We start from the raw sequence: 18,893 nt of genomic DNA on the forward strand, positions 1-18,893 counted from the left end.
ATTAAAGAGCAACAATACCAGTAGACAAAAGCATAGAAGAAAATGTGGATAGCAAAGTCTGTACATATATTGTCTTTAGAAAAAGGCTTACCAAAAATTAAAGATGTCAAAGATGAATGTCCCAGGGAGGCAATGATTTAGCAATATTCATGGAATCCTTTAGCTGATAATCAGATGAAAACAGACGCACGTCGTTGATGCCCTCTTCTGACGTCGCTGCTTTGTTCTCTTCTGACATTGTTGCTCTGTCATCTTGTTGTTTAGTCTGTCATATTTATTTTAAAATTCCATGGGTGTTTCGCAACACATGATTGTTTCATACACATGATTGCCTGGCTGTCAATATGATGGATGAATTTGCTCAGACTCTTTAATCTGTTTGAGTACGTATGTTTTTCCAAACAATAAAGTTTTTGATGTTTTAACAATCTCCTGTCTCAAACTGTAAACTAGTTTGGCAATATCTAGCCCCACGGCATCTCCTTCTGTTTGCAGGTTGTAAAGTAATCGGATACAGCCTGAAGCATCAGTATGTCTTCCTTTCCCAAGCTGTAAACCAATTTAGACCTGGTGTCCATCTCCTGGATTCCTGCTCAGTTCAAACAGATGTTATTGTGATTGATACTAGTATAATTCAGGAAAACAGAATGCTTTGATGTTAAACTGTCCATGCAAGTGTCCTGTATTTAAGTTCATCTTGTTTTGTCTTGAGCAAAATATAATGAAAATATAGACAATACATTGCAGATTTTGCACACCACAACACTATAATTAATAATATATTTCTGTACTTCTTTATAAGCACTGCTTTGTGCCACAGTAAACCTAATTGTTGCTAATATACCATTAGTCCAATTGTCCACCAAATATTCAGAATATTGAACCCAGTACAGGATGTACTTCAGGGCGAGAAGGTTTTATCTATTGCTCCTCTACACAACAATCTCCTTTTCAACTCTCTGAAACTTACTCAGTATTTAACCTTTGGAAAACATCCAGGATTAAAGCACTTGGAGATTTTTAGGTAACGTATTTGCATCATATGAACAATTATGCTTCAGATTTAACTTCCCAGCACCACAATATTTCCACTACTTTCCAATTGGAAACTTTGCTAAAAGAAATCTTTCCAATTCCACACCTCCCATCCATTTTTAGTCCAGAAGAAATACAGATCAGTCTTGAAGACTCATACAGCATTTCAACAATATATAAAAACATCTCAAATAATCTTTTAATGATCCTAGGATACGTTGGAAAAGGGACATTTACATTAACATCTCAGAAAAGGAGTGGAAGTCAGCCATGCACTGAATACATTGTAGCTTTATATGTGTGAAGCATTCAATAATTCACTTTAAAATCTGTAATCAATCAATAAAATGATGCTGCAGATATTCTACCAGACGGTTGTGGCGAGTGCCCTCATCTACGCGGTGGTGTGCTGGGGTGGAAGCTTAAAGATGAAATATGCCTCGCGCCTGGACAAACTTGTTAAGAAGGCAGGCTCTATTGTAGGATTAAAGTTGGACAGTTTAACATCTGTGGCAGAGCGACGGGCACTAAGCAAACTCCTGTCGATCATGAATAATCCACTGCATCCACTTAACAGTGTCATCTCCAGACAGAGGAGTAGCTTCAGTGACAGACTTTTGTCACTGTCCTGCTCCACTGACAGACTGAGGAGATCGTTCCTCCCCCACACTATGCGACTCTTCAATTCCACCCGGGGGAGTAAATGCTAACATTAATTTTATTTTAATTTTATTAATTTTTATTACTATTTAATTTAATATTGTTTCTTTGTATCAGTATACTGCTGCTAGATTATGTGAATTCCCCCTTGGGATTAATAAAGTATCTATCTATCTATCTATCTATCTATCTATCTATCTATCTATCTATCTATCTATCTATCTATCTATCAATCACAATTATCTCATTTAAAATTGTGCAAAATGCATCCAAGGCAAGATCCAACCTGCAAACGTTATAATCTAGTTCCAGCCTCAATAGGCTACATGTTTTGAGATTGCACCAAATGAACATCATTTTGGACAAAAACCTTTATAAATGCTTATAAAACAGCCTTACTGTCACAATCACAACTAACCCATTAACAGATGTATATTGTGTAATCCCTGATAGGCTTAAAATTGATAAGGATACTTAACTGCTATCATCTAGACTTAACTTGCTAAACTAGAATTACTACCCACCTTTTATAAGTCAGTGGATAATTGATGTTCTACATTTGAAATTGGAAAAAAATCAGGATCTGTTCAGAACTTTTAAAAAAAAAATATGGCAAGATTTAATTAATAATATAATTTTAGAATAAACATCCATAATGAGGGAAAATTACTTTTTTTCTTTTTTCATACTTTTTTGTTTAAAACTACTTTTTCCCATGCTCTTGGCTCTCCTCTCTTTGTCTCAGGTGGGGGAAGAATGGTTTTGTTAGGTCTTGTCGATTTTTTGTTCCTGCTTTCTTTTTTACCTTTTCAATTTTTTTTCTGTTCTTTTCTAGTTTGACATAAATCATGTATTGTTAAGTTTGACTTGATTGTATGCAATGCTATTTTCTTTTCTAAAATTAATAATAAAAAAATATAATAAAATTCTCTGTGTTTTGGAGGAGCACAGATGAATATACTTAAACTGTTAAGTTTAATTATGTTAAGGCAATTAATTTTGAACAAGTGCAGCAATGTCTAAAAGAGATCAAGTGGCATATGGTTTAAGTGCAGATACAGTGGAGGAGCAGTGGAACAGATTTTAAAAAAATGTACATATAATTTAGGACATTTACAAGTACATCCCAAACTTAGGAATTACTAAGAAATTTGAAAAAAAAAAAAAACTCCACAGTGGGCTAATAAGGAGATGAAAAAGAAGTTACAATGAAAAAAGGGATTATAAGACTAACAATTACAGTACTAATAACAGGGCATATGAGAGCTTAAGAAGGCTATTAGAGAATGTAAAAGGCAGGTAATAAGAAATATTGCAGATAAGACAAAATATGACCAAATAACAGTCAAGGAAGAGGTAAAGTGTATCTGGAATAATAAAGGGGAATTAAAATATACAGTGAAATAATTGTTATATAGCTTCATTTTTTCTGTAGTTTTCACATGTGTGGAAGTGGATAACCTCCCAGCAGTAACAAAAACTATTAGGGGTTACCCAGTGACTTGTAAATTATAGAAGGATAAATACTACTTAGACTAAATAGATTGAAATCCAGCAAATAATGAGGACCAAATATCCTTGACTGCTTAAGAATGTGACATAGTGTATATGGAAACCCTTGACACATATTTTTCAGACAGACTCTGCACACTGGGGAAATTCTTAAGGACTGGAAAATATCAAAATATTATTCCATTATATACAAGAGTGATTGAGCAGATCTAAATAACTATAGGCCAGTAAACTTATTGTGCATCACAGGTATATTAATGGAATAGAATTATTAAGTAGAAGTTTGAGCAGGACATACCAAGAACAGGAGTGTTAGGGAACAGTCAGCTCAGGTTCAGATGAGAGAGGTAGAGTTTTGCTGTTTTCCTGTGTTCCCATTAGGGTTTGCCACAGTGGATAATCTTTTTCCATATCTTCCTGTCCTCTTCATCTTCCTCCGTTACGCCCATTACCTGCATGCCCTCTCTCACCACATCCATAAACCTTCTCTTAGGCCTACCTGGCAGCTCCATCCTTAACATCCTTCTCCCAATATACTCAGCGTCACTACTCTTCTCATCTCCAATGCAATGCAATCTTGCTTCTCGAACATTGATTCCCAACCTTCCAACCTGAACCGACCCTCTAATGTACTTGATTTTTTTGTAACCATTCCATACAAATAGATTAATTTTTACAAAAAAAAATAGGATTGAAAACAAATCAATCCCCACCCCTGAGAAAGCGAGCATTGCCAAAGGACTAAAACTTAAAAATAGTAAAAGTGAATAAATTTATAAGTTTATTAGGTGGATACAGATACATGGAGAAGAAAAAGAAATGGGGAGATAATCTACTTCCTCAGTGCTTTAAGAGCTTATTCTAAAATATTATTGATTAGATCCTGCCAGGTTTTGAAAAAATTCTGCACAGATCCTCTAAGTGAGAATTAGATTTTTTCCAATTTCAAATAATATAAAATATCATTTACCCACTGACTTAAGAGGAGAAATAGGATTGTTCCAGTTTAGCAAAATAAGTCTGCGTGCCAATAGTGTAGTGAAGACAATCACAGTTTGTTTGTCCTTCTCCACTTTAATCCTATCTGAAAGAACACCAAACACAGTTGTTAGTGGATTAGGAGGGATTGTGACACCAAGGCTGTCTGAAAGGCACTTAAAAATTTTTGTCTAGAATGATGTTAACTTGGTGCAGGCCCAAAACATGTGACCCAGTGTGGCTGGAGCTTGATTGCGGCGTTCACAGTTAGGATCTTGCCCTGGAAACATTTTGGATAATTTTAAGCAAGACAGATGTGCTCAATATGTAGTTTTGAGTTGAATAATTGTATGCTTTGCACATATGGAGCTCAAATGAATTCTCTGCATTGCTGCCTTCCACTCCTTTTCTGATATGTTGAGTGAGAGATCCTTTTCCCATTGTCCTCTTGGATCTTTGAAAGGGAGGGACTGTAAAATATTTTTATATATTGCAGAAATGCTGTCTGAGTCCTCGAGACTGAGCAATAATTTTTCCAGCATAGAGGAAGGTGGGAGATAAGGAAAATCGGGCAGGTTCTGTTTGACAAAGTTTCTGATTTGAAGATAGTGAAAGAAATGTGTTCCTGGAAAAATAAATTTGGAATGTAATTGTTTATAGGATGCAAAGATGTTGTCTATATAAAGATCTCTAAGTAATTTAATTCCAAATGTTTTTCAGATATTAAAAACTGCATATGTTTGCGAGGATTGAAAAAGGTGGTTCTCATGCAGAGGTGCTACAGATAAAAGATGCTCCATCTTAAAATGCTTTCTACATTGGTTTCGTATTCTGAATGAGTGAAGCACAATTGGGTTATTAGTATATTGGCCATAACGCATTTATTGGGGCACAAAGCAGGGAATATAGAGAAGTACTGCAGGATTTTATTTCTATTGAGGATCAAGCCTGTGTATGTTAATCTGTTTCTGTCCAGATTTTTATAGCTTGTATGTTTGCTGGCCAGTAATAAAACTGAAATTTAGGTGGAGCCATGCCACCTTCTGTCTTAGGTCTTTATAGAGTCGCTCCTTGGATACGTGGATGTTTTAGGTTCCAAATAAATGAGGTTATGGTTAAATCTAATTGCTTAAAGAATGATTTATTGATGTATATTGGAATGTTTTAAAATAAAAAATGAAGCTTATGAAGGATATTCATCTTAACACTGTTAATTCTTTCCGGCTAGAGTGAGATGGAGGGTTGACCATCTATGCAAGTCTTGCTTAATTTTTTCCATACAGACGGTGAAATTTTGATGATAAACAGCTTTATGTTTACTTGTGATATTTACCCCTAGGTACAGTATTTAAACTGATCTGCAATAATAAAAGGGAAGGTGTCCAATCTAATATTGTATGCTTGAGAATTCAATGGAACGAGCACATTTTTATTCAAATTAATTCTGAGGTCAGATATCTTTTGAAATTCTGTAAGTGCTGTTAAGACTGCAGGCACATAATTTTGTGGGTCTGATATATACAAAACCATAGCATCTGCATATAGAGAAATTTTCTTTTCAAGTCCTTCTCTGATAATCCCCTTTATCTGATAAGCATTTCGACAGTTCAATGGCGACTGCAAATAGCAGTGGTGACAAGGGGCATCCTTGTCTGGTACCATATTTTTGTTTAAAGTACTCTGAGCAAATATTGTTAATACAAACTGAAGCTTCTGGATTGGTATACAGTAGTTTGATCCATGCACAAATATTTGGGCCAAACCCAAATTTATCTAATGTAGTGAAAAGGTAGTTCCATTCAATCATATCAAATGCTTTTTCTGCATCCAACGATAATAACAACTCCGGGGTGTTTGACTTTGCAGGTGAATATTTTACATTAAACAGGCGTTGGAGATTGGAAGCTAAGTGTCGGCCTTCAATAAATCCAGTTTGATCTTGTGATATTACCGAAGGCAGCACTTTCTCCATCCTTCTAGCTAGGACTTTGGAGAGAATCTTAACATTATTATTCAGAAGTAAAATTGGTCTGTATGATACACATTGCAATAAGTCCTTGTTTTGTTTAGAAAGGACGATGATTAATGCTTGGCGAAGAGTTTGAGGTAGAATTTGATTGTCTCTAACTTCTGTAAGTGTTGCTAATAAGAGGGGAGCTAGCTGGGTGGAGAATTTCTTTTAAAATTCGACAGAGTAGACAGCAGGGCCTGCTGCTTTTCTGCTCTGAAGTGACTTTATAGCATCTAGTAATTCTGATAGCAACAGAGATTTCTCTGCAATGAAATTATTTATTTGTGAAATGCATTAGATTGTGTTTTGTCTTCTTTGAACTCAGTAGAATATAAGGATTTATAGTAGTCTTTAAATGTGTGCATTATATTTTTATGGTCAATGATTTTATCTCTGTTCATGTTGGTGATTGCTGGGATTGTATTGAGAACTTCTTGCTTGTGGATTTGTTGAGCTAAGAGCTTATTAGCTTTCTCTCCATGTTCATAGTAATGATGTCTTGATTTAAAAATTAGTTGTTCAGTTTCTTTGGTTGTTAAGAGGTTGAGCTCTGAATGCAGAGCCTACCTTTTCCTATGAAGAGCTTCACTTGGACACCTGGCATGTTCTTGATCTGTTCTAATAATTTCGCTGGTTAGCTCTGATACCTTCTTGGTTTCTAATTTATTTCAGTGGAAAAGATATGAAATAATCTGTTCTCTTAAGAAGGCCTTTAGAGTTTCCCAGAGTATTCCTGCAGAGACCTCTGAGGATGCATTTGTCTCTAGGATGAAACTGATTTTTTTTTATATAAATTTTGTACATTTCTCATCTGCTAATAGAAGTGGGTTAAGATGCCATCTGCGAGATGAGTATGTGGGGCATAATGATTTCAGCTCCAAAATCAGTGGGGCATGGTCAGAAATAACAATAGCATCGTACTTGCGAGATCGCAGGCAAGAAATTATTATCTATAAAGAAATAATCAATTCTTAAGTAACAATTATGCACTGGTGAGTAGAAGGAATATGTTCTTGAGTTTGGGTTTAGAAACCTCCAGGGGTCTGATAAGTTGTGGTCAGTTAAAAACTGTGTAATTGTCTTTGCAGTGTTAGATGTCATCCCCCCTGTGACAGGAGACCTATCTAATAGTGGATTTAAAACACAATTAAAGTTCCCAGCCATTATAATTTTATGAGTGTTTACATTGGGAATACAGTAATCCCTCGCTATATCGCGCTTTGACTTTCGCGGTTTCGCTCTATCGCGGATTTTATATGAAAGCATAACTAAATATATAACGCAGATTTTTCGCTGCTTCACGGGTTCTGCGGACAATGTGTCTTTTTACTTCCTGTACATGCTTCCTCAGTTGGTTTGCCCAGTTGATTTCATACAAGGGACGCTATTGGCGGATGACTGAGAAGCTAACCAATCAGAGCATGCAGTTAAGTTCTCCTGACTGAGAAGCTAACCAATCCGAGCACACAGTTAAGTTCCTGCTTGCTGAATGCAGTGTTTACCAGGAAGTCTTGTCTCGCTCATTCAGCATCAACGTGTTTCGCTGTGTAAAGAGTTGTGCTCTTTTGTGTTTATCTTTGTGCATAGTCAACCCCTTCATTATGGCTCCAAAACGATCTGCTACTGCTTCAGGGGCTGTGCCCAAGCGCAAACGGAAGATGTTAACGATTGCTGAAAAGGTAAACGTTTTGGATTTGTTAAAGGCTACGATTCTTTTTATTTAAAAAGTAGGAAAGGAATATAAGATCTACGGCCGCAGTGTCCTTTTAACCAGGGTGCAAAACAAGTTGTAAGTGGATGTAATAAGGCAGTAGTCTGGATGGAATCTGCTTTAGGGATTTGGATTGAAGACTGCCAGAAGAAGAACAACGGCAGTGCTACACAATCACCTGAAGTGGCTCCTTTAAGGGCTGTAACGCTCTCCTTTGTTGTGCAGTAAAATAAAACTCATTGTTATCGGACAAGTCATCGTGTCATTGTTGGTGAGTAACCATAATTAATTTTCTACTTACAGTACATGTACGTACGTTTAGTGTCACTGTACACACACATTTACTGTATACTATTTTTGTTGCATTATACATATTTATTGCTGGTGGCATGTCTATCGTAATGGCTGTAACATGTGATATCGAAGACACTCAATATCTTTAAAATAATATTTAGGTTTTACTGTATATAAACTGGGCGGCACGGTGGCGCAGTGGTAGCGCTGCTGCCTCGCAGTTAGGAGACCCGGGTTCGCTTCCCAGGTCCTCCCTGCGTGGAGTTTGCATGTTCTCCCCGTGTCTGCGTGGGTTTCCTCCGGGCACTCCGGTTTCCTCCCACAATCCAAAGACATGCAGGTTAGGTGGATTGGTGGTTCTACATTGGCCCTAGTGTGTGCTTGGTGTGTGGGTGTGTTTGTGTGTGTCCTGCGGTGGGTTGGCACCCTGCCCAGGATTGGTTCCTGCCTTGTGCCCTGTGTTGGCTGGGATTGGCTCCAGCAGACCCCCGTGACCCTGTATTCGGATTCAGCGGGTTAGAAAATGGATGGATGGATGTATATAAACTGTGTTTATATACATAATTTCAATGAATCTTACCTAATATCTAAGAGAATACAAAGGGATTATGCTGTATAACTCTGCGGGGAATATTTATAAACAGTGTGGGAGAGTTTATAAGGGCTTAAAATATATAAAAATAACCATAGAAACATATGGTTTCTACTTTGCGGATTTTCACCTATCGCGGGGGGGTCTGGAACGCAACCCCCGCGGTCGAGGAGGGATTACTGTAGATGCAAATACATTTTGCATGAATTCCCTATCATCGACATTGGGTGCATAAACATTTATCAGATCACTTTACAGTTAAATAAGTTGCCTATGACAATCACATATCTCCCTTCAGGATTAGATACTACATCTGATACTACAAATGAAACTGTTCTATGTATAAGAATTCCCACACCTCTAGTTTTCTTTGTATAGCTGGAATGGAACATTTGGCCAGTCCACTCTTTTTGCAGCCGGAACTGATCTTTGCTTAATAAGTCCTGTAAAAATACTATTTTAGCATTTAGACCTGTTAGGTGAGAGAATACTTTCTCCGTAATTCGTGATTCAGGCCTTTAACATTCCAGCTCACAAAGTTAACTGTCCCATCATGGAGACATTGATTCTGAATTTTTGATGTCATTTTGTAGTTTTAACTGGAAGTGAGACAGCTATAACCTTAATTTCCAATTTTCCCACAAGTTATTGCTGTGCAGCCTATTGTTACTTTGGAAGTTATAATTATAAGGATTAAAAGGATAGATTAAATATAGCTTGCTGTCTTTCTCTTCCCCCCTTATCCCCCCACCCCACCATTTTGCCTCCCCATGTGAGGCTGGACCCCACTTCACAAAGTCCTGGTCCTCTGACATACAGAGCATATCCAAAACAAAACAAGCCCCCCAGCAGTGGCATTTGAGGATTAAAAAGTAGAGATATCTATTGTCGATAAAATGTATATACTATAAGTATAAAATATAATCATCAACAGTCTTGAAATATTAAGACAGTAAACCCAGGGAATGGTGTTAAAAAGTGTCCCTGAATAAGCATAGTAAACCCTAATGCAATAATAACAATAAACCAAGGGTATGATGTTAAACAGTCTCCTTTAGAATAGTTAAAAACCAAATAAAAAAAGAATGTGTTCTTCCACACATACGCATGTAATTATAATTAAAACATAAACAAAAAGTGTCAGAGAAGAAAAAAATGATGTATAATTATGGTACCCATATCATTGCAAGCAGATCAGACAGCAGGTAATATCTTCTTGCCATACCATGACAGGATGCGACTCACTTTCGTATTTCAAAAAAGTGTCGGGATCAGCTTTCTTAACTCCTTTTCTGCTTCCTCCTTGGAGGAGAAGACGTGATATTTGTCTTCAATATCCACTTTCAGTTTGGCAGGATACAAGAAGCTGTATCTGATATCGGCTTTCCATAACCGCTGTTTAATGTTGTAAAAAGCTGCACGTTTAGCAGCTGTTGAGGGTGAGAAATCAGGGAAATTATGAATGTGGTTATTTTCAAATAAAATTTCTTGTTTCTGTCTGAGAAGTGCCATTACATTAAGCTTAAATTGTAACCTCTCAAAGTGGACAATTAAAGACCTTGGTTTAGAGGTATTTGATCCACGTATGCGATAAGCCGCTGCTATCTCGGTATCTGATTTAAAGTCCTCTCCAATTATTTTTGATAATTCAGCTACAAATTTCACTGGGTTTGGACTTTCACGGTTCTCAGGTAGACCTTCGATTCTAATATTATTCCTTCTGCATCCATCTTCCAGAGCCGCAAGTCTGTCTCCAAGTTTTTTGCATTCAGAATTTACAGCTGTAGCTTTTCTATTGGCGTTAGATGCCAATTGTTCTGCTTTTTCAATTTGAGCCGTGAATGTCTGCTTAACGTCTTCCATCTGATCGGCAAGTTCTCTCAGTTTAGATGCATTTTCCTGAATGTGTTCCTCAATTTTTCTCAACATATCTTTAAAGACTGCATCAGATTGTTGGTCTCGTCTGATGCGAGAGATGGACGTCTGAAGTGGAGCTCCGCTAGCAGTGGTGCTATTTTTCATATTATTTGCTTATTATTCTGAGATATCCTGTATTTATTCAACCGAGAGGGACTACTACAGTATATGTAAGCACATATAAGCATGGCCAACAAGAAGGGGGGTTCGAAAGAATCGAAAACTAAAGCTACATCCAAGCTGCGATCAGCAAGCCCCAGTTCAAGATACAGCCTATCAGAGACAGACCTGGATCAGATGGGCGAAAGCACAGACTCCTCGGAACCACGGTCCGCTACATCATCGCCGGCTGAGAGCGAAAAGGGGCGAAGGTGCGATCGTGAGTGCAGATGTGGATAGCTCACCGATTGGAGAAGATTACCTGAAACTGGAAAGGGCCGGGAAGTCCGCGGCTTCAGTTACGCAATTACGCGAGCCTGGAGCAGCGGGGACACCGGCTTCAGCAAAGTCTGCTGCTTCATCTACGGTACAAGAAGGCAGAATTGAACTATCTGAGCTGAAAGTGTCGCTTGCTGAGCTCACGCAAGATATAATGAAAAGCGAGAAGGCTAATGAGAAAGCAATGGCAAAGGCACTTGAGAGACTGAAACAGGAATTGAAACAGGAGATGAAACAGGCCAATGAATGGCTGCGACATGAATTCCAACAGGCAAATGAAAGGCTGCGTCAAGAGGTACAACTTGAGCTTAGACAGGTGCTGGGTAAAATTGAAGAGCACATTCAGAAAAACTCGGTTAAACTGAGCACACTTGCTGATCAATTGGAGCATCTTAAGGAGACATTCACGAATCGGATCTAATTGGCCGAATATTTAGCTGCCAGTGCTGAGGAAAGAGCAGTAAATGTCAGTTCGAATGTAAAAAACTTGGAGAAAAACTTGGAAGACAGACTGGCTGCTTTAGAAGATGGGAGTAGAAGGTATAATGTCAGAATTGAAGGTCTGCGGAGAATCGAGAAAGTTCAAACCCTGTGAAATTCGCAGCTGAACTTTTTCTAAAATAATCGGGGCGACTTTAAAGCAGAATCTGAGATAGCAGCGGCTTACAGCGTCTGATCAAACACCGTCAGACCCGACCAAGATCTTTTATAGTTCGTTTTGAACAATTATCATTTAAGCTAGAGGTGATGGCACTCCTCAGAAACAAGGAAGATATTATATATGAAAATAACCACATTCGTATCTTCCCTGACTTCTCTCCAGCAACAGCTATTAAATGCGCAGCCTTCTATAATATTAAACAGCGGCTACGGCAAGCCAGTGTCAAATACAGCCTCCTGTATCCGCAAAACTGAAAGTGGAATGGCAGGGTCATTTCTATGTCTTCGCTAGCAAGGAAGAAGCAGAAAATGAATTAAGAAAGCTGATCCCGGGACTATTCTGATACATAATAGTGAGTCATGGCGGTAAATGATAAAGCTAGGATTAATAATCTATTGTCTGATCTATTCATTTTAAAATACGGGTTTTTTATCAGCATATATTCTCATATATTCTTATTATTACTTAGTATTACTAGGGCACTATCTGTTTATGTTTTATTGTGCTTAATTACTTTTCCTCCTTTTTTTTTTTCTCTTTTCTTTTCTAATTATTTCATGTGTACCCTAAATGAGACTGTTCAATATCATACCCTTGGTTTACTGTTATTGCTATTACTGCATTAAGACTTGTTATGCTTATTTTGGACACATCTTTAACACCATCACCGGGTTTATTATCTGGGGATATCATCTTAATGCACTAAAATTGCTGAAGATTATATATATATTTTAGGTGCAAAATTCTTTTTTTCTCTTTTAAAGACTATATTGGTAACAGATATCTCTATCTTTTAACCCTAAAGCGCCACTGCATGGGGGCTTGTTGTGCTTTGGACGTGCTCTGTCTCTGGGTATGTCAGAGGACTGGGACTGCGTGAAGTGGGTTTTAGCCTCACTTGGGGAGGCAAAAAGGGAGGGTGGGGGTTAAGGGGAGAGAAAGAGAGCAGGCTTGATCTATACCTAATCTATCCTCAATCTTTATAATTATAACTATCAACGTAATAATAAGCTGCATGGCAACAACTCTTGGGGAAATAGGAAATTAAGACCTAAACTATTTCACTTCCAGTTAAGACTATAAAATGACATCAAAAACTCAGAATCAGTGTCTCCATGATGGGACAGTTAACTTCGTAAGCTGGAATGTTAAAGGCCTGAATCACGAATTAAAGAGAAAGAAAGTACTTTCTCACCTAACAGGTCTAAATGCTAAAATAGTATTTTTACAGGAAACCCACTTACTAAGCAAGGATCAGTTCCGGCTGCAAAAGACTGGACTGGCCAAATGTTCCATTCTAGTTTTACAAAGAAAACTAGAGGGTGGGAATTCTCATACATAGAGCAGTACCATTTGTAGCATCAGATGTAGTATTGGATCCTGAAGGGAGATATGTAATGGTCATGGGAGACTTATCTAACTGTAAAATGATTTTGATAAATGTTTATGCACCTAATGTTGATGATAAGGAATTTATACAAAATTTATTTGCATCCATTCCCAATCTGAACACTCATAAAGTTATAATGGCTGGGGACTTTAATTGTGTTTTAAATCCACTTTTAGATAGGACTTCCTCCACAGGGGGAACGGCAACTAACACCGCAAAGATAATTACAAAGTTTATAACTGATCACAACTTATCAGATCCCTGGAGGTTTTTAAACCCAAATTCAAGAACATATTCTTTCTACTCACCAGTACATCATTGCTACTCAAGGATTGATTACTTCTTTATAGACAATAACTTCTTGCCTAAGATTAAATCTTGTAAATACATTTTAAATACAATTGTAAATACAAATACTATTGTTATTTCAGACCATGCACCTATGATCTTGGAGCTGAAATTACTAAGCCCCATACACTCACCCCGCAGATGGCGCCTCAACCCGCTTCTATTAGCTGACGAGAATTGTACTGAATTAATATCCAAACAAATCAAATTCTTTCTAGAGACAAATACATCCCCGAGATCTCTGCAGGAATACTCTGGGAAACTCTTAAGGCCTTCTTAAGAGGACAGATTATCTCATATCTTTCCCACAGAAATAAATCCGAGCGAAGAAAGTAGCAGAGATAAAAAGCGAAATTACTAAAATAGATGAAGAACATGCCAGACTACCAAGCGAGACTCTACATAGGAGGAGACAGGCTCTACATTCAGAATTAAACCTCTTGACAACTAAAGAAACTGAACAACTAATTTACAAATCCAGACATCATTACTATGAACATGGAGAGAAAGCTAATAAGCTTTTAGCGCAACAAATTCACAAGCAAGATGTACACAATGCAATCTCGGTAATCACTAACACAAACGGAGATAAAATCATCGAACACAAAAATATAATGGACACTTTCAGAGACTACTATAAATCCCTATATACTACTGAGTTTAAAGAAGACAATATACAATCTAATGCATTTCTGGATACATTACAGATACCACAAATTGACGCTTTTAGTGTGGAGGAACGTGATAAACCTCTGGCATTATCAGAATTACTAGATGCTAGATTCTCCGCTCAGCTAGCTCCCCTCCTATTAGCAACATTTACAGAAGCCAGAGATAACCAATTTCTTCCACAAACCTTTCGCCAAGCACTAATCATTGTCTTTCCAAAACAAAATAAGGACTTATTACAATGTGCATCATACAGACCAATTTCACTTCTGAATAACGACGTTAAAATACTCTCTAAAATCATAGCTAGAAGGATGGAGAAAGTGCTCCCCTCGGTAATATCACAAGACCAAACTGGATTTATTAGGGGCCGACACTTATCTTCAAATCTTGACGCCTGTTTAATGTAATATACTCACCAACTAAATCAAACACCCCAGAAATATTATTATCATTGGGGTCAGAAAAAGCATTCGACATGATTGAATGGAAATACCTTTTTACTACATTGGAGAAGTTTGGGTTTGGCCCGAACATTTGTGCATGGATTAAATTACTGTATACTAACCCAGAAGCTTCAGTTTGCATCAACAACATTTGCTCAGACTACTTTAAACTAGAGCGTGGCACTAGACAAGGATGCCCTTGTCACCACTGCTGTTTGCATTGCCATTGAACCACTGGCAATACATTGTCGAAATACTGATCAGATAAAGGGGATTAGCAGAGAAGGACTGGAACAGAAAATCTCATTATATGCAGATGATATGGTACTGTATATTTCGGACCCAGAAAATTCTGTGCCTTCAGTCTTAGCAGCACTCACAGAATTTCAAAAGATCTCTGGTCTCAGAATTAATCTGAATAAAAGTGTACTCTTTCCAGTGAATTCTCAAGCATATAATATTAGATTAGACACCCTACCTTTTATCATTGCAGAACAGTTTAAATACCTAGGGGTAAACATCACAAGTAAACATAAAGCTCTATATCAACAAAATTTCGTCTGCATGGAAAAAATTAAACAAGACTTGCATAGATGGTCAACCCTTCATCTCACACTAGCTGGAAGAATTAACACTGTTAAGATGAATATTCTTCCTAAGCTCCTTTTTTATTCAAAACATCCCAATATACATTAATAAATCATTCTTTAAGCAATTAGATTCAACAATAACCTCATTTATTTGGAATTCAAAACATCCACGCATCAAAAGAGTGACCCTACAAAGACAAAAGGCAGAAGGCGGCATGGCTCTACCTAACTTCCAGTTTTATTACTGGGCAGCAAATATACAGGCGATAAGAACCTGGACACAAATAGAAGAACATACACAGGCTTGGACCGCAATAGAAGTAAAATCCTGCAGTACTTCTTTGTATTCCTTGCTCTGCTCCAATAAACACACGTTATCGGCAATACACTAATAACCCAATTGTGCTCCACTCACTTAGAATCTGGAACCAATGTAGAAAGCATTTTAAGACGGAGAAGCTTCTATCTGTGGCACCTCTGCAAGAGAACCACCTCTTTCAACCTTCACAAACATATGCAGTTTTAATATCTGGAAAAATTTGGAATTAACTTGCTTAGAGATCTTTATATAGACAACGTCTTTGCATCCTATGAACAATTACATTCCAAATTTAACATTCCAGCTACACATTTCTTTCACTATCTTCAAATCAGGAACTTTGTTAAACAGAACCTTCCAGATTTTCCTCATCTTGCACCCTCATCCACGCTGGAAAAATATTGCTCAATCTCAAGGAATTAGACTCCATCTCTACAATATATAAAATCATTTTACAATCCCTTCCTTTCAAAGATCCAAGAGGACACTGGGAAAAAGATCTCTCAATTAATATATCAGAAAAGGAGTGGAAAGTAGCAATGCAGAGAATTCACTCGAGCTCCATATGCACAAAGCATACAATTATACAACTCAAAATTATATATCGAGCACATCTGTCTCGACTAAAACTCTCCAAAATGTTTCCAGGGCATGATCCAACCTGCGAACGTTGCAACCATGCCCCAGCCTCACTGGGTCATATGTTCTGGGCCTGCACCAAATTAACATAATTCTGGAACAAAATTTTTAATTACCTCTTAGACAGCCTTGGACTCACAATCCCTCCTAACCCATTAACAGCTGTGTTTGGGGTTCTTCCAGAGGGCTTAAAGTGGAGAAGGACAAACAAATTGTGATTGCATTCACTACACTGTTGGCACACAGACTTATTCTGATAAACTGGAAGAACCCAAACTCTCCTCTTTTAAGTCAGTGGGAAACCGATGTGTTATATTATTTGAAATTGGAAAAAATCAAATACTCAGTTAGAGGATCTGTACAGACTTTTTTCAAAACATGGCAGGATCTAATCAGTAATATTTTAAAATAAGTTTATAAAGCACAGAGAATTTATTAATTTAGGTATGTTTACAAGCTTTAAATTTTACGCAGTTTGGCTTGCTTTCTCTCTCAGGGGTGGGGATCGATCTGTTCTTAACATAATTCTTCTTTTTGTAAAAACTTGATTGCTATGTATGGATTGTAATAAAATTAATAAAAATAATAAAAAAAAAAAGACTGCATCAAAACGATTATGTATATGTTTTTATAAGTCTTTATATTCATCCCTTGCAGCTCCAGCCACAGCTTCTCGTTTGTCTTTTCTATTTATTTCTTTCTTCATATTTTTCTGAGTGTCTTTTTTGAGCTCACTTATGGCCATGACCAATGTTGCGATCATTTCCTTAAGTTCGGAGAAATCATTTCGGCTTTCGTGCGGGTGAAGTGGCAAACCCAGTTACAGCCAATGCTTCCGGCTTGTGGAAGTGGATGAAAGCATGGACTGCAAGGCCATTTCTAGTTTCAAGTGATTTGGAATCGGTGAGCTATCGTGACCTGCATCACTTGCACCTTCGCTCCCATTTTCACTCTCGACTGGAGATGTTGCAGTGGAGCGGGATCCCTGGAAGTCTGCAATGTGCTATTTCTCGTGTTCCCCTTTCCTCATGTCTAAAAGATGCTTGTGTTATACATAGTTCTGTAAAATTATTCTGCTACTTGCCTCTTGTGTTTTACTCAAGAAAAATGCATTTTTCCACAAATACTGCAGGGAATAAGCTGGACAAGTCTTTTGAAATGTGAGTGTGAACATGAGTTTGCATAAGGAACCTGTACATATTTAGTATATGAGAATATTAAGTAATTTTGATTTAAATATTCCAAAAGAAGCAATTACTTAATCATTTTACCATGCTAACAGGAGTAGGCATCATTTTCCAAAAGCAACAACAAAATGGAGAACCAGATGCCAAAATACAAATACTATCCACAAATGATAATGATAGTCTAGAATTATAATAGAACATGCTCTCAAGGTGCAAGCTCTGGATGCTCTTATTAAGTCATGCATAATCTGTCCAAAGGACTGTATCCTTTCCTCTGCACCAAATACATGAACCATGAGAGCACAAATCCAATTTTTTCCCTCATCATAAACCTAAATAAAAGGATAAGGAGTGGAGAAGAGAAGAGAGGTATTACTGTAACATGGATTAGAGTGGATTGGCTTCAACCTGGATAAATGAAATGATATATGAATGTTGTAGTGAGGTAGGAGAGCAAACTTATATGTGACCAGACCAGTATGTTTTAGAATGGAGTATTGACCAATAAACCTCAGAGCCTACTTACAAGGCTGAAACCTTAGGTATTTGTCCAGATTGATGTTATCCATCTCTATTTGACCATTTAATTTAGAGGTATAACCTGAGGACAAATTCACCTCAGAACCCAATTTTTCACAAATTAGGTCTTATTAGGGCTATTTAGAGAAACCATGTGGTGAGACACTTTATTCATACTCAACATGGCTTTCTGGAAAGGTATCAGTAGAGGTGTCTTATCATTTATGGGATTATATATATATATATATACACACCTGGAACAAAAAAAAAATAACTTCTTACACTTGCTAATAGTTCAAAATGTTCTGCTTTTATTTTTTTCCCTCTTATCTATCTAGCCTAACATGTGATGTTCCATTTTCTGGAAAGAATGACCATGCTACTTTACTGTCTGTTCAAGAAGGAAAAATTTGCTGGGACTCTTCTGATATCACTTCAATAAGTCCACAGGCTCAAGATTTTTTGAAGAAAACATTGCAAGAGACTTCTGTGTAAGTCCATAGGATTAAGTAATTATTTCCTGATAATGGACATGTTTACTAGTGCATTTATCGACCAGATACCTTATGGTTGCCAAGTTTAATTTCAAACAAAATGCACAAAGTTCATGCATTTTTTCACTGGATACATATTCTTTAAATAGAGTAGAATCATATGTTATTGGAACATTAAAGACACCATCGTATCATTAAGTGATAAACAAAATGTTTTAGATTGCCAAGAATTTATTTAGAAATAAAACACCCTGGTTTGTCCTGTCTGGTGTGTGTCTTTTGTCAGTAGCTAAACATATGGAAAAGTGACTTAATCTGAAAGCTGACTATAAATTCAGTAAAGAAAACAGGATTAATGAAGGCCAACAGCAAAGGAACAAGGAACAAAATTCAGTGTGGCCGGTGACTGAATAAATGTCTAAAATTATGCATATTACTGGGACAGTGGGAAGTAGAGAACCATAGCTGAAAAGAATCTGATGA

The 18,893-nt window shown here is 37.2% G+C and overlaps 1 protein-coding gene across 1 annotated transcript in view; it reads left to right on the top strand.

Annotated features, from left to right (window-relative positions):
- The window catches only part of LOC120529892 (obscurin-like), a 177,068-nt gene that overhangs the window by 43,427 nt on the left and 114,748 nt on the right, over positions 1–18,893 (top strand). The window contains exon 9 of the mRNA XM_039754109.1: positions 18,255–18,407. Coding sequence (XP_039610043.1) covers positions 18,255–18,407 — 153 coding nt within the window. The remainder of the gene's footprint in view (positions 1–18,254; positions 18,408–18,893) is intronic.

The sequence above is a fragment of the Polypterus senegalus genome, chromosome 5, assembly GCF_016835505.1.
Source record: "Polypterus senegalus isolate Bchr_013 chromosome 5, ASM1683550v1, whole genome shotgun sequence".
Lineage (NCBI taxonomy): Eukaryota > Metazoa > Chordata > Cladistia > Polypteriformes > Polypteridae > Polypterus > Polypterus senegalus.